This window comes from Podarcis gaigeae (assembly GCF_964106915.1).
Source record: "Podarcis gaigeae genome assembly, chromosome: 1".
Lineage (NCBI taxonomy): Eukaryota > Metazoa > Chordata > Lepidosauria > Squamata > Lacertidae > Podarcis > Podarcis gaigeae.
Genome location: NC_139678.1, coordinates 81,164,945 through 81,189,142, shown reverse-complemented (window position 1 = coordinate 81,189,142; position 24,198 = coordinate 81,164,945). Strand labels below are relative to the sequence as shown.

The 24,198-nt window shown below is 44.8% G+C and overlaps 1 protein-coding gene across 1 annotated transcript in view; it reads left to right on the top strand.

The window, feature by feature from the left end:
* The window catches only part of CD6 (CD6 molecule), a 40,095-nt gene extending 25,748 nt beyond the window's left edge, over positions 1–14,347 (top strand). The window contains exons 4-12 of the mRNA XM_083754093.1: positions 337–645; positions 2,932–3,009; positions 4,501–4,718; positions 5,725–5,730; positions 6,466–7,159; positions 8,302–8,403; positions 9,553–9,669; positions 9,784–9,900; positions 10,632–14,347. Of these exons, the coding sequence (XP_083610219.1) occupies positions 337–645; positions 2,932–3,009; positions 4,501–4,718; positions 5,725–5,730; positions 6,466–7,159; positions 8,302–8,403; positions 9,553–9,669; positions 9,784–9,900; positions 10,632–10,732 (1,742 nt within the window). The 3' untranslated portion in view covers positions 10,733–14,347. The remainder of the gene's footprint in view (positions 1–336; positions 646–2,931; positions 3,010–4,500; positions 4,719–5,724; positions 5,731–6,465; positions 7,160–8,301; positions 8,404–9,552; positions 9,670–9,783; positions 9,901–10,631) is intronic.
* The last annotated feature ends 9,851 nt before the right edge of the window (positions 14,348–24,198 follow it).

The following is a 24,198-nucleotide window of genomic DNA, read 5'->3' as shown; positions in this document are numbered from 1 at the left end:
CCAAATGGGCATCCTACCATGTCCTTAGCCTCCGTCTGGTCCATTGTTTCTGAATGTTATGATTTGGCAAACAGAAGAGAGACATTTTAAACTTGAAGACATGTTCTGATCAGCGTGGCAATCTCAATCCTCAAATACAGGAAACTGTTCTACTATAGTTCTTAGCACCACACATGAAAATGCCTTCCATGTAACAGATATAGCTCTGGCCTACAAGAAAAGGAAATCACTGGTGCTGATAATGTAGCAGCGTATTACAGCATAAGAGTGGCATTTCCCCGGCTGTTTTATCTTTGCTGATTCTATTTCTCTCCCTCACTCCCATCACCTCCGCAGAGCACCAGGAGTGGCGGCTGTCAGAAGGACTAGATGCTTGTGCCGGCCGAGTGGAGGTTTATTACCGGGGCACCTGGAACACTGTGTGTGATGGCAACTGGTACCAGGATGAGGCTGATGTGCTCTGTCACTCATTGAACTGCAGTGAGAAGGCCTCAGTCCCGAGAGTGCCTTTCAACCACACGCTGATGGGCAAGATGTACTATGACTGCTCCGGAACAGAAAACTCGCTCGCCAGCTGCAGCTGGCTCTACAACAATAGCAATGTGTGTGCTGCCCAGTTTGGAGCTGCAGGTGTGATCTGCAATGGTAATTGCCCTAGCTGGTGTCTCCAGTATGCCTTCTCTTTTTCTCTCCCTCTCTCTGGTGCAGATTTCAAAGAGGTAGTTGATGGTAGGAACAGGTAAGGACAGGGGAGAACTCTGATTCAGTTGGCGTTTAAAGGCAAAGCTATGTCATCTGAACTTTCCAAAGTGCCGTGTGAACCAAAATGCCACCCTCCTTGGGAATTCAATTTTGCGATGCCATTCTCCAACCAAGTCCTCAACTTAAGTCTGGGGGAAAAGAGAAACCGAGAGCAACTGAAACAGGCAGATATGAACATCAGAAGATCTTGCTGGATCAGGCCAGTGGCCCATCTAGTGCAGCATCCTGTTCTCACAGTGGCCAACCAGATGCCCATGAGAAACCAGAGCAGAACAGGAGCACAAGAGCACCCTCCCTTCCTGTGGTTTCCAGCATTCTGTGGAGGCAGAACATAGCCATCATGGCTAGTAGCTATCATTGATAAACTCTGAATTTGTCTAATCCTCTTTCAAAGCCTCCAAGTTGGTGGCCATCACTACCTCCTGTGGGAGCAAGTTCCATAGTTTTAACAATGTGCTGCGTGAAGAAGTACTACTTTGGGGGTGCAGTCTGTCCCAAATTTTTCAACATTCAGCTTCCCTGGATGTCCTGTTCTGGTGCTACAAGATCCCCAGGGACAAGTGATTGTCCATTAATAGTCCTCACCACCATTTGCCTGGAGCTTTCCTACCACCTCTTCCCTTCAAGATTAAGGACTTGCCTGCATTTTTGCCTTGCCAGACATCAATATCCATTTAACACATTCTCACCTGTGGACAATCTGCAGAAGGTGAAGCCAAGAATAGATCACATGCCTAAAAGCATTCCAGAGTAAAGACAGCCACATTTAGATCACTAGCTGAAATGGAGACAGAAATCCCATCTGGAGCCTGGGATTCTTCCCCTGGCAGGCATAGCCGATCACATTGGTGAACTGGGCTATTTGCTCCCTGTTTGCTGCCAGTCCAAAAAATGATCCAAGTGCTTCCATGAGGCACCTTAATGACTAGCAAATTTATTATGGCGTAACCTTTCATAAACTTGGGCCCTCCTCATTGGATGCATAAAATAAAATCTTAATTGGTAGGTATATAAAGAAGAAAAATGGTAAGGTGGGAGCTGAATAGCAATCAGGTGCAGAAATCTCACCGAGTGATAATTAGAGCTTAACGAGGCACACCATTAAACCCTTTACAGCAGCAGGCTGGTGACAATTGCTGAGATGAGTGAACAACACATAGCAGCAGAGTGGAACCTCTGTTTTCGAGCATCTCGGAAGCCAAATGCTTCGGAAACTGTATGCTGAAAACCCAGAAGTAAATGCTTCCATTTTCAAACGTGCCTCAGAAGCTGAATGGCTTCTGCTGCATGTTTTTCAATTTTCTCAGTGGAAATTTCCAACAGCCCTTTGTGCCTCGGTTGTTGAACATTTCGGAAGTCAAACCATCTTCCAAAACGGATTACGTTCGACAACCAAGCTTCCACTGTAGCAGGATCTGTCAATTTCAGTTTTCTTGGTTTCTCATTTTTCCATTATTGAATTCATTTCTCCACAATTTGCAGTGATTTGCATGGAAAGAGGAGTGGTTGAAATCTATGCCATGCCAGCCCAATACAGATAGTAGCCACAGGGTCCAAGTAAGGGGTCCCTTCTGGTTTCCCTGCTTCAGCAGGGACTTCATGCCATGATGCTGTTTGGCTATCCTGAAGGAGGTGATTGAGATGTCACTTGGGAACAGACACACCCACCACCTGAAAATGCCCTGGTTGCGTTGCAGAGTAGCTAGGTAGCTGGTTTGATGGTGCAGAAGTCGCTGTCACAACATGTATCACAGTCTAAAGGAGCTTCCAGTTGTCTCTGTTTTACCCCAAGCCTGCGATGTGCTTTACCCGACATTGTTTCCTGCTGATCTACATGGCTGCCGGGTGCTGACATGAAACCAGCACAGCCTGCTTAGTCTGCCTGAGCTCAATACAAAGGTATCTGCAAATGAGGGAGAGTCTCTGGCTCTCCCTGTGCTGCTGCTGATTTGGTTAAAATCACAATAAAACAGAATCGTAAAAACTATGTGGGGGGGGGGGACTAAGAGGAAAAAGCAGGAGCTGGGGAGTCCCTTCTCACTCACCCAGGATCCTGAGAAGATGCAGTCTAGACCCTCTTTCTCAGTCTCCTGCTCTCTAAACCAAAAACTCATACGGTCCTAGGTGTTGCTGGTTCTTTACTCTTCTGTGCCCTTTTCTGGATTTCAGGCTCACAGGGTTTGGCAGGCCCTGCAAACACACAAGCGACAGAAGCAGTGACTCCAGTCTCCCACCTGACCAGTCCACGTAAGTTCAAGCCTCAAGGCACTTTCTCCTGCAGACAGTATTGCATCTTCCGTCTGTGCTCAGGCGTTACAAAAGGAGGCAGCATAAAATCATGATCTCAGCTTGTTTGGTCTTGTCTGCCTGTGTGATCAGTACCCATATGAACAAACACCCAGCCTCTAAACTCTCCACACCACACCTGCTGTTATATTTATTGTTCCCTTGTTCCTGGTCTGTGTCCTCTAGGTGACATAGGGACTGTATGCACAGCTGGGTAACTGAAACCATAGTAAGACTAGCCTTCATCCACAGTGAAGACATGCTACTAAGTTGTTTTAGACTGGCTTTCATATTGTGTTGTGCTTTAACGTTGCAACCTGCCCTGTGACCTTAGGGTTAATAAATTTAATAGTCATAATCATAATCATTGTGATGATGTTACATGTCACTCCAATCTCTTGAGTGGTGCAAGATTCCAGGGGTCCCAGGCACTTACTCAGGATTTGTGTTTCCTTTGGAATGAGGGGCAGCAGAGACTGGAGAGTTAATATGGTTTATTTGCACATATTTACAACCAGAGCCTGCAATGGAGGGGTTTGCAGCATTAACACCCCCATAAGGCCTTGCTTCTCTCATAGCTGCAGCCGTGGATTCCTGGAGAAATCAGGCATGGCACTGATGCTTTGAATTCGCAGCTGGCTGCCTTGCTTCCAGCTTCCAGCACACATAACTCCACTCTCAACTCTGGCCTTTGTTTTTCTAACTACTTATGAGTTGCAGGAGGGGGAGCACCCAGATTGACTCCTCTGGATTCCTTAGTGGCCCATTACCTCACCAGGAAGCAAGCCTGGCTATTCCAGGAATTAGAAGGGGCCCCAGACATTAGAAGGGTCTTGGCATACAGCGTACTCCCCCCTTCCCAAACTCATAACAACAGCACCAGCAACAACAATAACAGCAACACATTTATGGTATAAGAACAAAGAAAAGACAGAAATGGCACAAAATCAAACACAAGCTTAGAAGGCTGTTTCCCTCTTCATTGCCCTTCTCCCTTCCACACGTTAGAGACAGGTAGGGTGGGTGGGTGGGTGGGTGACGATTTGCTTATTTTGCATTTCATGCAAATTTTCCAAATTCACACTTCCTGAACCAATTAGCAAATCAGAATACAGCTCTCCTTTGAAATCTGCACTACTTTCATTTTTGCCATGCAGTTCGCAAACCAAAGAATGCATACAAAAATGTGCTTATTCATTGAAAATAGCATGCAAAATGCATTCTGTTGGGGGAAACTGATTGACTGGTTGTATTTCTATTCCACTTTTCATTCAAATGAATCCCAAAGCACATTACCAACAATAAATAACAATAACATAATAGGACATCACAAATGCAACATAAATCCACCATGCATAATTGTGTACAAAAAATAGCTGTATTCGTCTTCTAAAATTGTCCATCTTTACTACCCACCCACCTACCCACAATTGCTAATGTTTCCATTTGCAGGTTGGACTGCACCTGAGAACTTAGATGTTAGACCATCATACCAGATACTGCAAATTCTCTGCATCGTCCTGGGTCTTCTCCTTTTTTTGGCCATTCTGACTCTAATTATCACCATTCTGCGACACAGGCGAAGGAAAAACGGTACCATTGGTATGCTGGGCATCAGCAGCACTACAGAGGGAGGAAAGCTACGTATAAATAATGCTATGGGGAATTTGGTGGAGTGGATATAATATAGTGTGTTTTGGACAGCTACTATAGGAAGGCTTCGAAACAGATGCCAGATCCCTTCCTGGCAGGAATCAGAAATGCTGCAAAGTGTCCCTGCCATGGATTCATATTGCCACCAAGAAGCTGTCACGAGCTGTCAAATGTTTTTCAGCCTCAGTGTATCCCTGCCACTTCCAGAAGCCTCCTTTATAACAAGTCTATAATGCTTCCTGAAATCTGAAGGAGAGTGCAGATAGATTTCAAGAATAAGGGTTGATTGCAAATGAGACTTAGAAGCCTCTCAGAGAAAAGTGCGTAATTGAGCCACTATCTCTTGGGGCTCCAGGTGTTCATTTTCTCCCCTGTTATGGGCATTTAGTTATATGGATTCATGTCAGAAACTCATTTCGTTTGCTTTAAAGATGCAACATTCAGCCAGCCTGTGGGCTGTCATTTTGGCAGACGTTTGTCCCTATAGTTTAGTAGCATATCCCTACTTCTTGGCCCCCTTTTGAAACATTTACATGCAAAAAAAAAATATATTATGTGCTACACACAATCAGAAAGCTGCTAACTGCAACCAGGTGAACAGAACGCATCTCCACATTGCTTTAAAAAGCCACACTGATGCCAGGTCTGTTTCCAGACACAGTTCAGAGTGCTGGTTTCATAACTATAATGTCCTTCAGACACCATCCTCTGAGTGCAGGTCTGGCCCATGAGGTAAAGTGAGGCAACTGCCTCAGGTGGCAGGATCCACAGGAGCAGCAGATCCGAATGTTGATCTGTCTCCCCACCCCCACCCCAATTGTTTCCAATCTTCCCTCACTCCTTCTTCCTTGGCAGGGATGGGGGTGCCATTTTGGGGTCTGTCTCAGGGGCCAAAAGGTATTGGGCCAGCCCTGTCTAGGTGCCCCTGTCATCAGAGGTGAGGCCTGCTTGGTTGTGGCGCCCCACTTCTAGGGCGCTGTCTCTGAGAAAGCTCACTAAGTGCCCGTTCTGTTGTCCTTTTAGTGCCAGGTAAAAACCTTTTTGTTTTCCCAAGCTTTTAATAAGAGATGGAAATTGTGTCTAATCACTATTTCTTTGGCGTTTTTTTGGGGGGGTGGAGTTGGATTTTATAGTTGTCATTTTGCTATGTATAAAGGTAAAGGTAAGGGTACCCCTGCCCGTACGGGCCAGTCTTGACAGACTCTGGGGTTGTGCGCCCATCTCACTCAAGAGGCCAGGGGCCAGCGCTGTCCGGAGACACTTCCGGGTCACGTGGCCAGCGTGACATCGCTGCTCTGGCGAGCCAGAGCCGCACACGGAAACGCCGTTTACCTTCCCGCTGGTAAGCGGTCCCTATTTATCTACTTGCACCCGGAGGTGCTTTCGAACTGCTAGGTTGGCAGGCGCTGGGACCGAGCAGCGGGAGCGCACCCCGCCGCAGGGATTCGAACCGCTGACCTTTCGATCGGCAAGTCCTAGGTGCTGAGGCTTTAACCCACAGCGCCACCTGCGTCCCGTTTTGCTATGTATAATGACCACAAAATGCTTTCATGTTTACTTCTTTTACATGAATGAATGATGTTACCTGGGCATGCAACTTTGGGCTTATCAACACTTAACTTTCCTCTGGTTTTTCCAGGCACAGCGCACAATTTAAAGCTCAGTGTCTGAGCACCCACACCCTTTTCCCTTTTTTCTTCAGAACTTTTCCTGCGAAACCCCACTCTTAAAAATTCACTGTGCCTAGAAAGAGCAGAGTGAAATGTTTTGCCCAAAGTTGTTGAGCAAGCAAGGAAATTCGGCAAAATCCGATATGGGTTGCCATACGTCATGTCTGACCTGTCTTTAGTTACTATGGAGGGCCTATATTTCCTTTGGACCTTTCCAAACTACTGTATCATCTCTTTCCATAGTAAATATGTGCAGATGCTATTCTTTTCTTACAGAGCACATTTGTTGGAGGAATATTTGACTTTTCCACTGCTCAGTTGGCAGCAAGGGTGTTGGTTTCCCCCTGCCCCGGATAACACAATAGTTACTCATACGATTACCATGTGGAAGTTGGTTGTCACCTCAGCACCCTCTGAGGAGTGGAACGGAAGCCTGTATAGGCCAAGAATGAAGGACCTGTGGCCCTCTAGATGTTGCTGGGCTCCTCCCATCCGCCCAGCCCAGCCAATGGTCACGGATGATGGGAGTTGTAGTCTGACAACGTCTAGAAAGCCACAGGCTCACCAATTCCACTGTTGTCAGAGCGGGAGTCAAACTCCTATCTGCGTGCAAAGTCTGTTTGCAGGGAAGCCTTATAGAATGAAATATCTGTTTTCGGTTGCAGATAGTGCCAATCCCTGTGCCTCAACTGCTGCCCCCATCCTTCTAAATCACATCATGCAAGTCTCAGCCACTGGAACACGCAACAACTATCAGCAAGTCCCCACAAACCTCCCCAAAGAAGAAGGTATGGGAAATTATAGCTTGCTGGCATCACTTGTATCTCCCTTATTCCACCGACCACCTGTCCCTCTCTCTCTCTCTCTCTCCTGTCTTCCTGGCAGTTACTAGTTTCCATGTTTGATGATTTGGACCAGAATCTACAAGACAGTAGCCCATAAGGCTGTCCTTGATGGGCTGCTGGGAGCGAAATGGTAGCACTATATTATCCCTTGTCTCATGTGTCTCCTGCCTCATAATGGCTACTGAGACACAGTAACGATCCCAATCTCTTTTTTGCTGCAGTTATCCAATAATGCTGCTGGTTGGATGTGTTTTATAATTATTAGGATCACAACAGGCAGTTTTCCTGAGGAAAGTCCCTACCTCAGAGCTGGTATTTGCTACTGAATCCCAGTTATTACCAGCCTCACACCACCAGTGTCTGTTTGTTTTGATAACATTCTCCCTATCAGGATTCCTCTCAGTTTAACCATTTTATGTTCATTAAAATAGTTATATATATATATTTTAAAACCATTTAAATAGATAATATAACTCCCCCCAAAAAGCCTACAGTTAGAAAATCTACTGTACGGTACTTTAAATATTGTATAAGTGCCAGTACCCATTCCAAGATTTTTGTGTTTATCATCAATAATGCTCTGTGAATGGTTACTTAATGTAAGTGCCTGAGAGTGTCATTTTTTTGTATTTTGTTTCCCTCTGATTTTACTGGTTACATTTCTCCTTCATGTCTCTCTGTGTTTGTGTCTATCTACAAGTTATCTATCTACTCTGCCAAGCAAAGATAGCATTTCATGCATCTGATAAAATGGCTGAAATATTTTGTGCCAGTGAAATGCTATTATGCTGGAGAATTCATAAGCAGGTTGCTGGCAGCTTTGTTGCACGATGGATCATGCAATCTGCCATGATGTGAGTTTCAACTAGTTGTGTTGGATTCCTATGTTGTGCAACAAGAAAACTCACCTATCCCCTGGCACAAGAGCCCTGGCAGTAGCAGATAGAGAAGGTTGGGTGTAGCCCAGGGTACGTCAGTCCTGCTACATTTCTGAGTTGACCTTGGACTCGTGCCCTGAAGTCCTGCCTGATAGCTCCACTAGCTGGTTCTCCCTGAGTGGACTCATGTTTCTTTCTCCCTTTCAGCAACGGCAGTGCTGCCTACACCCCTTAGTGAAGACTCTGATTCCGACTATGAACACTATGATTTCAGCAGCAAACCACCTGTGCAACTGTCTACCTTCTACAGTGAGCATCTCACCACTGCCAGGCACACACTGCTTTCTTGTCAGAAACTTCCTAGCTTCTTTGGACCAAGATATACATCCATGATAATCCCTTGTGATCCTTTGTGGTTCTACTTTAAGGGAGCCAAAAGGATTTGATCAGGACTGGGGGATGTTTAACCCTTTCCTTTGTGCTGTTTTCCTAATCAGAATTCCACCCACTCCCCCCCGCCCATATATCCCAGTATATATTCACACACACCCCTCTGCTTGACTAGCAGCAGTTTCAGAAGTCTGACTTAGATCAGTATTAAAGGAAAAATGCAGACAAAACTGCATGCCACACATTTGATTTTAATATTTAGTTAAGCTCTTTAAACACTTCCCTCTCCATCACTACTGTTCCTCAGTGCCACTTGGCCCACCTGCTATTTCCCTAACTCCCTTCCTCCACAGTCCCCGAAGATTTTCCCACTGCAAACTTTAAAAGCAGATTAAGTGCAGGTTTTCTACTGAGATGCATGTTAGTGTGCCCCACATCTGTATGCCTGGGTTATTATGCAATCCACATTCAGAGGCAATTGAATGTTTGTTAGGGGTTGCATTTAGGAAGCTGAGCATGTGTCCAGTGTGTTTCTTCATTCCCACCCCAATAAAATCCCATCAATGGGTTCGTGCAGGGACTGGGTAGGGAGCAGAAAATGCTCTGCAGGGACAGCCCATGGGTTCAACTGGCCCCTCCCAGCTAGTTGGGACAAGGTTGGGAGATAGGGCAGAGAGGCAGCAGGAGAGGACTGGGGAAGGAGGGAGCAGGAAGGCACCCAGGCAGACCTGAGGAGGAATTTTACCCTTTTGGTGTGCCTGGAAAGGGGGGGGGGAGACACAAAAAGCCACAAGGGGCAAACTTTGTAAACTTCAAGAGTTGTGGGAACTTAGGGTTAAAGGATCTGCAAGTTTGAGGGTTCAGAGGTGTGCAGTTTGAAGACAGCATATATAATAGCCTACTTTTCTGACAAATCAACTTGTTAGAAGAACAAGAAGTCATTTGGTGGTGGGGGTGACAGTGATATTCTGTGGATCCTCCTACCCCTGTGTTTTGAAAGAACCTCCTTCTCCCCTTCCCCTGCATCTGGGAGCTTGATGATGAAGTCTCTTTGGCCCCTGCTTTCAGATTCTCTTCGAAACCGAGTGACTGATGAAGACCCTCCCCGCTACAATTTTGCAATGCCAGCTATGCACGAGGCGGGGGACAACAAGCACCCCACCTCAGAGGCCTATCCACAAGCAGGTGAGAGCCTTTCTGTACCTTTCTGTGGGGGACATAGTAATTGTGATGCTGTTGCTGATTTCTTGTGCTGGATCCAGTTCCTCACTGCCATATGAAGTCCATGGTTTTCTCCAGCAGGACCTGCAGCTGAAGACAGTGACAGCACCTCTTCTGGAGACGCAGACTGGTATGAGAACATCCAGAAACCAGAGCAACAGGAAAACCATCCAGGAAACGAGCCTTCCTTTGGAGGTGAAGCGTAGGATTATTATCAATGGAACTTTAATTAGTCAGCTAGCACATTCAAAGGTCATCACAAAATAAAACAAGGTTGTATCTACTCTGAACGTCAGAGATGAGCACAAACTGATCCCTTCAAAAGTGAGGTCATTTTCTGTAATGAAATTGACACCATTTGGTAATTAAGGCTTTGCAGTTATGGAGCATGTGTGGCCAGGCATTGTGTTACACACACATTTGCTAATGTACCTGCATGTTAGATACAAAAGAGAGATGGAACGTTAAAGAAAAATATTCCACATGAAACCATGGCCAGACATTTGATTAAAATTCAGTAGAGCTGACGGGGTCATATAGCATTGTTTGGGGGGGGGGTCTGACCTCTAGGCTGCCAGGTGGCCATCTGTGGCTTAGACAAAATTGTGGGACAGTTAAGGGCTGTGGGTGCCACACATCCTCATCTAAATATAGGGCTGCCAATTACTGCAGCCCACAATGTAGAGCTCTAGTGATGGTCAAGCAGAACAAGATCGCCTAAAGAGAGAAGCATGGGGGCCAGAGCTCTCCACCCTGAGAAGCCGATAGTTTTCTCCCTCATTACCCAGCAAGACCTCCAGAGAGGCTTCGCAGCTGGGATAGTTAGGTCACCAAGCACCTCAGCTTCCCCCTCAGCATCTTTTCCTTCTGAGCTTCTTCCTTCTTCTTGGCAGCTGACCTGAAATGCCCTCATTTCTTTGCTTCAGGTTCGACAGCTTCCCCCAGACCTTTGGTGAACTGCAAGGCTGGGCCTGGGAACAGCTCATTTGACAGCAGCAGCAGCGATTATGATGACATGTGGGCCTAAAGGGCAGGGATGCAGCTGGGATGATGCCGCTCCATCTGTCTTCAGCAACGCCTCCATCAGAAACAGCCAAGGGTGATGGCAAGGCTGAGAACTGAAAGGGACCTACCTGCTCCCACAGTCGGGGCCTCAAGGATTCAGCATTTTGGAAGAAGACCAATTCCCACAAATATATGTGTGTGTCCAACTCCATTCCCAGGACCAACTAGAAATTTGTTGCAGTCACAGAACCATGTGTTTATTCTGCCTGAGATTTCCAACTTGTGCTATTGTGAGAATAACTATATGAGGGTGAAGAAAAGAACTGAGGTCTCAGATAGATTTCCTTTCCCCAGTTTGTATGGCCAGCCAGCAGTGTACTGTCACAAAGCAGTGGATACACTGACATTCCTACCACCCCAGCAGGCTGACTTCTAGCTTCAAAATCCAAGCAGATGAAGCAGAAGCTTCTGGCAACAAGCACTGGCCAGTCCCCTTGAATGGTGTTACATCACCAACCCAGACTTCCCCTGAGCTGCTACCCAGGATGGAGCTAAAACAAAGTCCTCGCTCTAGGAACCAGAGCCTCTCCGACAGTTTCTTCCTTGGGGAGAGCTCTTAGTTAAATGCCAGGGTTTCTTGGATAAGGGTGGGATGCTTTCATGATGGGATTAGTCAAGGCTGTTCCACCTGAAGAAAGCCAGATCTGCTGTTTCAGGGGCTCTGCTTTCTCCTTACTGTGGGGAATGGAGCACTGATTGCCAAGACTAGCCCCACCTCACAGCAGCTTTAGCTTTCCGCTCTGGGGCTTGTGAAGGCCTGTGAGCTCCTGAGATGAAAGGAGGACAGCAGTTCCTTCTGCTACAGAAGCAAATTTGGGAAAGAACCAGTGTTCAGCTGGCAGCAAAGAGCTTTGCAGCCAGGCCCAGATGCAGTCCTTGGTGTCTCCAGTTCAAAACATCTCAGGTAACAAGGCTGGGAAGGACCTTGGCCAGACACCCTGGAGGGTTGCTGATGCTAGGCTAGATGGACCAACGTTCTGACTAGATATAAGGCAGCTTCATATATGGTCTAAGGCCAGGGCTGAGAAACCTGTGGCCACCGAAGAACTCTGACTGTCAGCCATGCTGGCTGGGGCTGATGGGAATCCTGCAATTTCCAAAGAGCCACACACAGCAATGACAGCTGCTCTATGTGTCTGGGAGTATACTGTCTGGGTTAACTGTAAGGCCCCCCCCAAAGCACTTTGTGATGCACTGTAGCCAGGACCGGAAGCATCTAATGGCAGAAATGAATGTATCTGATGAAATCCAAGCACAAGCATCTTCTATTTTTTAAGAGAGTTGCATTCTCCTGAAGCGGGGATCAAATTCTTATTACTCATCCCAGCATGGTAAGGTAGACAGTGGCACTTTTGTGATGGTGGCAATTTGAATATCTGCTTTTTATTCTCCTTACAGATTTTGGAATTGGAGGTGCAGCCTGCGAGGGAGGGGTAGGGGGCTGCTGGGCACCCAGAAGCCAGAATCAAGAGCAAGGGAGTGACTGCTGTTTGGGCTCTGCCAGTCTCTGGCACTCGTTGTCTGTGAGGTTCTCAAGGGCCCTGTCTGGTCCCTGTCTCTTCCAGATCTTCATGAGAGGGTCTTAAGTAGAGCAACCCTAATTTACACCTATGCTAGAGCAGGGAGGCATTTCAGAGATTGGCTTGTAGAGTCATCAACCACATCTATTGCTTTGCCATTATTGGTGTGGGCAGTGCGGAAGATGCGGGCAGCCTGTTTGTCTTCCCTCCCATTAACTACAATAGAGGGGGTTAATTGCACCAGCCCCAGGGGCTGCTGTGGAGCTTCTCCATTTCTGTGGATGGGTTGGGGAAAAGGTGGCATATCTATGTCCAACTTGCCCTGTTTCCACTCCCACCAGTGGAACATCTGTGCTCTTCACTGGTGCGCCAGGGACATTCTAGCAATGTAATGCCATTCTGCCAGCAAACTTCCGTCTCTGCCAGCAGAGAGATATATAATGCTATGCCACTTTCTAAGGCTCCTCAGCCAGCTCTAGGGTGGGGTTAGGTTTCTTCCCTTAGCACATTTCATTTTTCAACAAAGTCGTTTTTTAAAAATATTTTCATGTCTACGCATAAGAATGAAAAGAGTGAATGCAACAAACGTGTACCGTGCATGCTATTTATTTTCTATTAAAAATATTTTTAATGCTGCATTTCATGAAAAAGGATTCCACGGCAGTTTACAACAGGACCAAATGATAACAACCAACAACAGAACCAACGATAAAAATATGCACAAAATTTAAAAAGAGAGAGGCAACAAACTTAAAGAGTGTTAGAAATAGCAGTCGCCAATCAATAAAACTTAACTGTTAGCTAATGCAACCTGAAATTCGAAAAGGTTTTAAGCTTCCATGGAAAGAGAAGAGGGAAGAGGTTGTGTGAGTCTGTCCTGGGAATTCCAGGAATTTGGAGCTTCTACCAGAGAAGCCCTGATCTCACTGGTGGTCAACTCTTACCCCATATGCACTCAGCAGAGAGACGTGATTGGCTGACTCAGGGGCAGAGTCTGAATAGCACTGAGTGGCATTTCTCTTACATTTAATGCTCCTCAGGCCAGCACATGTTGTGTCTGATATTTGCAAGAAATATAACCCCAATCTTTAAAATGCTCAAGATTAGATCCAGGATAAGTAAGTTGCACTTGGGTCCCTTTAGAATTTATGCAAAACTAACCATGAATTCGTTCCCACTGAAATTGGGATTAATTTTACATATTCCAAAGGGATCTAAAGAAATACAAGTATTTGCAAAATGCATGATATGATTTCTAGAATGCACCCATTTCTCCCACCTTCCTCTACATGTCTCTCTGAAACAAAGCCCCAGCCCTGATATAACAGATGTGACAAGGGGACTGTAAATGCCTGGCAAAGAGAGTTACTCCAAATGAAGAGAATGCTCAGTAATGCCAGCGGATAAGATTCCCTATGGACAGGGAGCAGATGTCAAGTCAGTACAAATATATATACCTTTTTCAAAGTTGCATTCCAGAACAGAGCTGTGCTCCATCTCCCCCACAGCAGAAGCACTGCAGACTCGTGATGCTGTCCAGCATAATAATATACATCCTGCCTCACATCTATTTATGCTGAGCATCACCTTTTCCCCCAAGGGAGAGAGTCTCTCCACTAGTTAAGTCTCTTGAGATGATGCACGGGAGGGATCTGTGCAGTTCAGAAGTCACTGCTCAGAAGAAGACAAAGAAAAATATTCAGAGGCACAGAACAACCCCCTCCTCTTTGGAGTTTAACAATTCCTGCATATTGATGGGATAGGATTTTGTGCCCACCTCTGAGATACTGATTCAGTGCATCAGAGCATCATAAGGTGCTATGTACTGCCTGCACTGATTCCTCCATTGCCTTGGAGATCAGATTGGATGCCCATGCAATCCAGGACACTGTCTTCAACAATAATCAGCAAAATTCCCCTGGGAAGCTCATAAGCAAGAGTCCCTTCTCTTGTTATGTGTCCCCGAGTATCTGGTAATCAGAGGCACATTGCTTCTAAACATGGAAGATTTACTGAAAGTGTTTGGTGGTGATTAAGATAATCCTCCACCTAAAGCAATTAAGAAATGCTTTAAAAGGTAAAGGTAAAGGTACCCCTGCCTGTACGGCCAGTCTTGCCAGACTCTAGGGTTGTGCGCTCATCTCACTCTATAGGCCGGGAGCCAGCGCTGTCCGCAGACACTTCCGGGTCACGTGGCCAGCGTGACAAGCTGCATCTGGCAAGCCAGCGCAGCACACGGAACGCCGTTTACCTTTCCGCTGGTAAGCGGTCCCTATTTATCTACTTGCACCCGGGGGTGCTTCTGAACTGCTAGGTTGGCAGGCGCTGGGACCGAACGACGGGAGCGCACCCCACCGCGGGGATTCGAACTGCCGACCATGCGATCGGCAAGTCCTAGGCGCAGAGGTTTTACCCACAGCGCCACCCGCGTCCCTCTAAGAAATGCTTTATAGTGCATTAAAAATTAATCTAAGGGTAGGATTCAATTAAGTTTTACTCAGAGTAAACCTACTGATATTAATGGGCCTAACTTAGTCATGGTCATTGATTTTAGTGGGTCAAATGTAGCAGGATGCCACTCTGAATTCTGAGATTTTGGGTATGGTTCCTTTCTCCCATTCTAGCAGAGTCTCTTGTCCTGTGATGTCCTGCAGCCCGTATTGCCACCTAGTGGTCCAGCTTAAGCCAAGCAACTTTCATTGCAGAACAGCATTAAGGCTAATTGCCCACCTCTGCTGATGACAAGGAACTAGACATTTGGTAGAAGATGATCAGGCTAAATTGGGTGGGGCTGCACCAAGTAAGAGAGATCACTCATTTTGCTGTGTTGCTACTTTTGAGAATAGCACCCAAACAAGTGCTGAAGCCATTAAATACAAATGGAGTTAACTTCAGTGCAGCTGAGCTGTTCTTCACATGGGCTGCCCTCAACTGATGCTGTCACTGGGGAAATATGGTTGCCGGCCCTCAATATCCCAGCAAGTATATCCATTGCAATCACAAGTGTTGTGCATGAAATGGCATTTACCCAGCAGTCAAACCACAATATTTTGCTCCTGAGAACATGCAGCACTTCCCCTAGCTAGTACGTCCATTGCCACTGCAAGAACTGTATGAGATGTGATTGTGCAAGCATTGCAGAGCACTACATTTTCTATTGGCACTGGGCTGGTCCTAAGCTACTGCAAGCACTCCAAGCAACTGATGTCTCATTTAAACCAGGTCTCTTGCTTTCCAGATGAGTTCATATAATGCCAAGGATGTGTGGCCCAGACAGGCATTGCGTTAGCATGCTAACTCTGCACACATAGCAGGAGAGCTCAGTTTATACGAGACGTCAGCCACACAATACACTGTACAGGTCAGTTTTCCTAACCCTCCTGGTGTCACGTTCAAATCGATTGCGACAAGTTGACACTGCAGGAGTTTACAATGCAAAGTGCTGCCATGGCTTACCAGGGTGGTGATGGGGAGGACAACTTCTGCTATAATTGGTTATTTGTGAATCTGAGCTCATTTAGATGCAGCAAATCTGAAATGGCCCATCGCCTGGCACTGAGATTTGACTTTTTAAAATGACGCCCAGCTGACTTCAACGTCAGGCTGTGTGAAAACACTGACACATGCCTGATCAGAGCTCAAGAAGATAGAAGGCATATTTCAACTTATAACAAGAACAGGACTCATTCAGGGCTCATGTTGCTCTACAGAACAGTTGGCAGCCTGACAGGGGACTTCAGTGAACCTGGGTGCTACATTACCATTTCATACGGCCACTTCCAATTAGCTTGCTTTCCAGATTTCTCAGTCAAAGACAGTGTGGACATTTTCTAACCTAGTGTGCTCCTCTTCCTGCTGCTGCTTCCTTTGCCACATCAAATGACATCGTAATGATGAAGGAAATAAATAAATGAAGGTTGCCTCTTTCCACTTGATACTCAACTCCTAATCTGTATCTCCTTCCTCAAACCTTTTGCCCCTTTTTATCATCTCTATCTGCGGGTTACAGTTTCCCTCCTTTGGCGCCTTCATCTCCTGTTCTGTGTGCTGTATAAATAGGTTATTTCATTTCAATTAAGCCTATGCACCCATCTGAATCGCTGGCATCTACCAGATCGTTCTGTAAGGGTGTGTGCATGTGTGCACGCACGCACATACCAGAAGAGGGAGGGAGCCAAGGGCAGGGTGTTAAGAAAAGGCCGCATGTGTGCAAACCAGCTTCAGTGGAAAATTCACCACGTTGTGCCCCACATCCTTCAGCTGTTTATCAGCTCAGATGGGTTCTCATATAGACTGAGAGCAAAAGAAGCTTTGCCCCCAAACCACAAGCCTGAGGAAGAGTTGAAACAGAAACAAAGAACACCTGCAGCCCAGAAAAGTAAAGGATAGGAAGTGCCCATTCAAAAACTCAGCATCACCCACAACCACCAAGAAATAGGCTATAATAGGCTATAATACGGTTCTTCTCTTCAGTGATGTAAATACCATTTTTACATTGCTCTCTAGCTCTCTCAGACACACACCTCAAATATAATTACAAGCTAAAAAAAGGTAAAGGACCCCTGGATGGTTAAGTCCAGTCAAAGGTGACTATGGGGTGCAGCACTCCACTCACTTTCTGGCTGAGGGAGCCAGCGTTTGTCCACAGACAGCTTTCTAGGTCATGTGGCCAGCATGACTAAACCACTTCTGGCACAATGGAACACTGTGACGGAAACCAGAGCACATGGAAACGCCATTTATCTTCCCGCTGCAGTGGGACCTAACTGTCTACTTGCACTGGCGTGCTTTCGAACTGCTAGACTGAACTGCTGACATGACCATGTAGACTTATGTATTGTGTGTGAAGATAAATGAAAATATAAGAAAAGACAAATTTTGGATAAATATTATGTTAAAATTAAGCTTTTAAGGTTTGGGTAAAATTATCTAAAACGAGGGACACAATATTGGAAATTATAATATAAGAATTGAAACAAGGTGATAATTTGCTGGGTAAAGTTCGAAAAACTTAGAACGCAGGAACGAGAGATGTGAGGAAGTCCAAAGAAGTGAAGAAAATGTGGATATTGAAAAAATTATGTTATTTTGTTTGCTTTTTCTATTGTATTAAGAAAACCTTTAATAAAAAAATTAAAATAAATAAATAAATAAACTATTCCACACGCCTACAAATGGTTGCCTCATTGCTTCTCTTTGACATATGCAAACATGACAGGTCAATGCAGTCTCAGTACGACATGGAATATTATTAATTTTCAATTTCTTAGCACCTGATGTCTTAACTGCCGAGAGGAGGTTCCACACCAAGGACAGGATCCAGCGAGTGGTGTGCTGTCAGAAGATAATGGGAGTTGTAGGCCCCAAAACATCTGGAGGGGACTGGGTAGGAGAAGATTGGCCTACTTCATTCTTTCAGTTGTACACACTCTCTTTTATTAAACATACAATTATTAGTCCTGGTAAACAAGTAATTACACACATACACACTATATATATACATACATACATACATACACTACGAAAGAAAGCATATATATATATATATATATATATATAATCCTATCAAGCAACACAGGTGCAATATCCTGTCTTAGGTAGAAATCATTTTATTAAAATCACTCTGCCACCTACCGTATTTTAAAAATAAATAAATAAATTATATCTTTATAACTAATTCATACAAGTGTTTAATATCACATTTCATTTGAAAAATCCTTAAAGTTTATGTATGGATGCCATACGTCCAGGACTTCCCGGGCATAGCTGGAATACAGCAGTCAGAAACTGTGTCCAAGCGGAAATCACTGCAATGTCCCATGCTGGAAGTCTAGATTTTAGTGAATTTCCTTAAATATAGCTGAAAAAAGCTCAACAACTTTGGGCAAAACTAAAAAAACAAAAAACTCTACTACTTTGCCAAAGTAAATTCCTCAGCAACTTTGCCAAAAAAAAAGCTGAACAACTTTTGTGTCTGGATTTTCACTTTCTGAAATACGGCAACCCTAGTTTATGTAATGTAAGATCTTCAAATGTGTTTTCATATTATCTATACAGGATATATGCAAAAATAGACTTTTTAATTAGAACAAATAACTCTCATTCGAGACCCTCTAAGTGTCCCTATTTTCCAAGGACAGTCCTGGATTTACTGAAGCCATCCTGGTTTCTGATTTGATCCTGGAATATCCTGCTTTTCCTTAAGACATCCCTATTTTCATTGGAGAAATGTTGGAGGATGTGGAGTAGGATGTCCCTACTTTCATTGGAGAAATATTGGAGGGGACATTTATTTTCATTGGAGAATTGTTGGAGGGTGTGGAATAGGATATCCCTATTTTCATCAGATAAATCTTGGAGGGTATCAGTTTTATCTAAGACATTATGCTGCCTGAGGTGAAGGACAAAATTATGCCCCCACACCCCAATTCCACAAATGGAAGCTGGCTGCACTGGAAGTCAACTCTTACTTTAACTGTGGTGATGGGACACCATCTTCCACTATACCTGAAATCAGGCTGGTTGTGGGGGCACAGAGCAGGCTGTAGGGCACACACATTTCTGTCTTCCCATGAAGTGGAACAGCTAGGACGCTCAGAAGAAATGGCAGGGGGATGCCATTCCCCTTCGTCTCTCAGTAAACATTGTCTGAGGCAGTTGCCTCAATTTGCCTAATAGCAGGGCCAGCTCTGTGTGTAACCATCACAAAACTACCCCAGACATCAAACCAGCAAGCAGTTCCATTGCTGAAATCTCCATTTTCCGGTTTTCAGACTACTAACTCTAGTTGCTAGGAAACAGAAATTCTTACAAGAAGTGCAATTTAAAAATGGGGGTGTGTGATGGGTGATTGGGATAATGTGGTTTGATTTTACGATTTCAGTGTAAATTGCACTAGTTTTAATTGTAACCCCTTTTATTTTTTTGGTAACCTGTACTGTGACCATCTAGGGAAGGGGGGAGTGATAAGTACAAATAATAAATAAATAAAGAACACCACTGACACAGAGCCCATCACGCCACTTTCTGATGTGTCGCAATTCCCTCCCATGACTACCTGTGCAATTTTGAATGATCTGTAATTTATTTCTTCTTTTCCCCCTCCCTCTTTTATTTTTGCATAATTTCTTATGTGGCAGCTCTGCGCTCCCAGCACTCAAGCACGCAATATTTACAATGGGAATGAGACGGAGTCTCATTGAGCTTAAATGGGCTTATAGTGAGGACTGTTGTGATTAGTAAGGATTTTTTTGTGTGGAAAATATTTTATTTTCTACAGAGCATTCATTTTCCTCCCTGCTTTAGCAATGACGGTGTCAAGCCTACGGGGGGGGGGGGGGTGACACACACACACACGCTTCAGCCGGCAGAAGCTTCCAGAAAATCGATGAAGAGCCTGTGCCTTAGCTGTGGGCCATGAATATAGAAAGCTCACGCTTCTGACGTTTTCAGATTATAATGTGGGGCAAACCAATACATTTAGTGGACTCCAGCATAGCTGGGGAAATGAGCTAAGAGCAACTCCGGGGGATTCCGTTGATCTGGTTAAGATCCATGCGAACGCAGCTAAAAATTGGTTATGAATATTTATTTGAATTTTCAAAGCAGCCTTTTCATGCAAATATTTGATCAAATGGCTCAATCGTTGGGGCTCACAGCCTTAATATAATGCCTGATGCACACATTGCTCCCTGTAACTCATGGTGCTTCTGTGTGCGACATGATTATGACAATTAGACTTTATTAACCCCCTACGCTCTGTAGCAGAACAAAGTACGATTGGACTGTGAGATGGGTTATGTCTGTACTGCTACTGTTTAAAATACATGCATTATACAGTACATTAACTAACGCAAATGTATCTGGCATGCTGCACGTCTAATGCACACCCGAAAGCCTTGCTACTGAGCTTGATTAATCAGCTACTCAGTTCTCTCACCACTTCCCAGAAAGACTGAAAATAGCAGGTTTCACCTCCTCGGCAGTTTTGATGGCGGAGTTAATAACCTTCCATCAGAACAGGAATATTAGGTCTGCCACACTTGCAGCAAGCTATTGCACATTTGAATTATCTCCTGTGCGTTCAGGCAGTCCCTGGTTCAATCCTCCACAGCTCCATTTAAAAAGTGTGGGAAAGACATCTCTACCCTCGGAAGATTACATGTTGGTCAGAGGAGGGCTAAATAGACAACTAGAGTGCATCATAGCAGACTCTGTCACCCTGCTGCCCTCCAAGTATTTGGGACTATGGTTCCTATCAGCCCCGGCCAATATAGTAGCAGAGGCTGAGGGAAGATGTAGTTCAAAACACCTGAAGGGCACCAGATTGGTGAAGACTGTTTTACAGCATTTCTCCCAGTAGTTCTGACAGGATTTTATTTTTAACAAGGCATCTGCACCCCCATCCTTTACCTCTGCCCTCCTGCTGCCATCCATTTTTCCCCAGTTGCAGATAATGTGGCTTTTGGGAAAGATCTGGAACAGCAGCACCAAAAACTTAGGTGTGGGTGTACCAGAGCAGTTTTACAGCTCTGGTTTTGATGGGTGTGGCAATGACAATCTGGTGGGCAGTTTCCCCTCTCATTCAGTTGCTCCTTCTCTGGTCATGTGAGCCATTTTGTTTCGGTCCACCATTACCACCATTTAAAGATGCAGGTATTGTGGAGCATCAGTATTCCTGACCTTATCTGAATGTAACATATTTCCCTGTTGGGCCTTATGAGGAATGCCTCCCTCCCTACTTTTGCAGTGCCCTGACACGGATTTTTAGGTTTTCATGCCTGCTTTTGTGACCATTCAGATATCTCATTCCCTGTGGCGAACCAGCCTCTGTACACAAGCAGTCGCCCAGAAGGAAGCAGGTGCCGCAAAGAGCCATTTGGAAGTGGTCTCCTGGTGGTGACAGATGTTTGTTTTGAGTGCACTGGCTGTAAGTGAGCAATTCAGGCTGACGAGATTAACAAGCAAGTCCATGTAGCAGCAGGCCAGAGCTTCAGTTAGGATAAATCACAGGAATCAATCAGAAACAACTCCTGCAAATGGTTACCCTGACTCTGACTCCAACCAGCGCATGTTAATGAGCATGTTGCATTCAAGGGACCCGAAGCTGAAAGAAAAAGCTCCTTGTAAATTTCAGGGGGAGTTCTGCTACAACAATAAGTAGAAATGGTTTCAGATTCAGAAGAAGGTGATGAAGTTCCCACACAGTAAATACTAGCACTAGTGTAACATAGCAGCTTAAGAGTGTCAGCTGCAAAATCCCCAGTTCGTATCTTGCCTTCGCTCTTAGCTAGTAATTTTAAAACGAAACAAAACACCCAGACCATATAGTAAATGGAAATAGATTTCAGAAATGGAATATACATATATATCACACCACTTTGTGAAAAGGTGCAAAATTGATGCAACAAACTGATGCTTCTCTTGCCTTGATCCAATCAAGTATAGTTGCATAGCTGAGGCAGTTGTGGAATGTAATATGCATCCAAAAATCACATCCTACTGAGGATATTGCTACGCAGATGGTCAAAATTCAGATGCACATTCAAACAGAGACATTGTCCATCCACACTTTATCACTTTTAATGGGGTATGCATAAGATGGCCATTTAGATATCATCAAAAAAAGAAGAAAAGCATCACTAAAAACAACAACAGCAGAAGGGCAAAGATAACAGAGATTTGCATTTGTTAATTTATACTTATGGATGAAAATTTAGGAATGACTAATTATTTAATAATTTATAAATATGTACAACTCAACATAGCGGAGAAGACTGACCAGGTGACCTGTGTGCCTGCTCGGTTTGCTGTCCAGGGGATTACTGCTGATGTTCAACTTCAAGACCTTCTCTTTTTTTTTATAATAATTTTTATTAAGGTTTTCCAAATTAAAACAAATTAAAACAAATTAAATCCAATTTATAAACTTTTTGCCAATAACCAGGACTTCCCCTCCCTGCCCCCTCTTGTGTTCCAAATCTTCCAAATAAGCAATTAAATTCAACAAGTTCTTTTCCCCAAATTACACTCATCATCAATAACCCAATTTATCCAAATTCCCATCCCCTAAGATCGATCTATTCCCTTCCACGAGTTCCCCCCTTTCAAGCGTGGTACAGATGGAAATAAAATAAATATGAGTAGTGATTTTACAACCTTTGGATTCCAACTTTCCCTCCCCTCTTTCCCCTTTGCGTTTCACCTATCCCTCTACTTCTAATATCTTCCTGGAGTTCCCACATTACACTATGACCCTCAGGTTCTTTGCCAGTCTTTAATTACGAATGTCCAATCATAGAAGGAGTCTATCAAACGAGGGGCCCATTTCTTCTATCCAGGTTTTTATATCCAGGAGTAAAGACTCCAATTTTGTATCCATAAGCTTGTCAAACCTGGATATCCCAAATGTTCCCTCTCCCAGTTCTGTCCAGTTCTTGTTGTTTCCTTGTTCTTGTCAATCATTCTCCTCCTTTTTGTTTCTCTGTTCTCCTACAGGAATGTTCTTTTTCCAAAAGTTTCTAGTGTCTCTACAGGGGCTTGTTATTCAGAAGCAAAGCATTGCATCATGTTCCTTTCATTTTCCAACAAATAGTTCCATTGTTTCCTGTAGTGTAAAGACCTCTGTAGACAAAATAAAGTTCCATTCCTGCAGTTTCCCAGGAGATTAAAAGTTCCATTCAACTGTTCAAGTTTCCTGTCAAAAACACATGCAATATCCCTCAGCTCCTCTAGGTGGATTACAGTAGCAAAGTTCCCTTCCAGAATCACATCCACCAGTCCAAATAACTTGTTAGCCCATATTTGAAACAGTTTATGTTCAATTTATAACAAATGTAACCGGCAAAGTCCTCATAACAAAGTCTCTATTTTAATCTTCCTTTTTGACAGCTCTTTGACAGCTGTCAAAACCTCCATTGCTCTTCTCCAGGCAGTTTCACGAATCGCTCCAGGGATTCCGGGGGGGGGGGGGTTGCTTTTTTAAAACAATTCCACTTTTCTCCTCCAGCTCAATCTTATAATTTTCCCTCGCGAAGTTGCTAATTCGGCGAGATAAGGTTACACTCGATCTTAGTTGTCCAGTCCTTTGTTTTGGCTCTTCTACAATTTAGGGGTGGGCTGACTTCCTTTTTTCCGCCTCCCCCGTTCGCTCCAAATTTTAAAAATTTATCCCTCTTTTTTTAAGTCCATATTCCAATTACTCACGGGTTCTTCTTTAGATCCAAATTTTCAATAGAAGAAGTCAGCGCTCTCCGCCGGATGGCATGCGGCTGCGCTCGGCAGGGATAGCAGAGAACTCAAAGCACCACGCTTCTCCCCGGCACCCGATCCGTAGCCTTTAAAAAGGCTCCTTCACGAGTCGGGAGGGCGCTGACGGTGCCAGCCGAGTCTCCATGTCCACGGCCTCCTCTGGCCGTGGTTTTTAAGGGTCCCCGCATCGCCGGTGCGGTAGGACCCAGCCCCTGCCAAGCCGGCTCCCTCCGGAGCTCGGAGGGAGTCCGCCATTCGGCGATGGCGCCGACCCGGAAGTCCAACTTCAAGACCTTCTCACTTCTTATTGTTCTGTATCTTTAAACCGGACCTGGGTTGTACAGCCCTTCAAATGATAGCTGAGCTGACATTTCTCATTAGGTCCAGGAACATAGGAAGACACCTTATACTGAGTTGCATTGCTTCCAGTAGCACCTTAAAGACCAACTAAGTTAGTTCTTGGTATGAGCTTTCGTGTGCATGCAGACTTCTTCAGATACCAAGGATACTGGTATCTGAAGAAGTGTGCATGCACACGAAAGCTCATACCAAGAACTAACTTAGTTGGTCTTTAAGGTGCTACTGGGGGAAAAAAATTGTTTTGACTATGGCAGACCAACACGGCTACCTATCTGTAACTGGAACTATGGAAGGCACC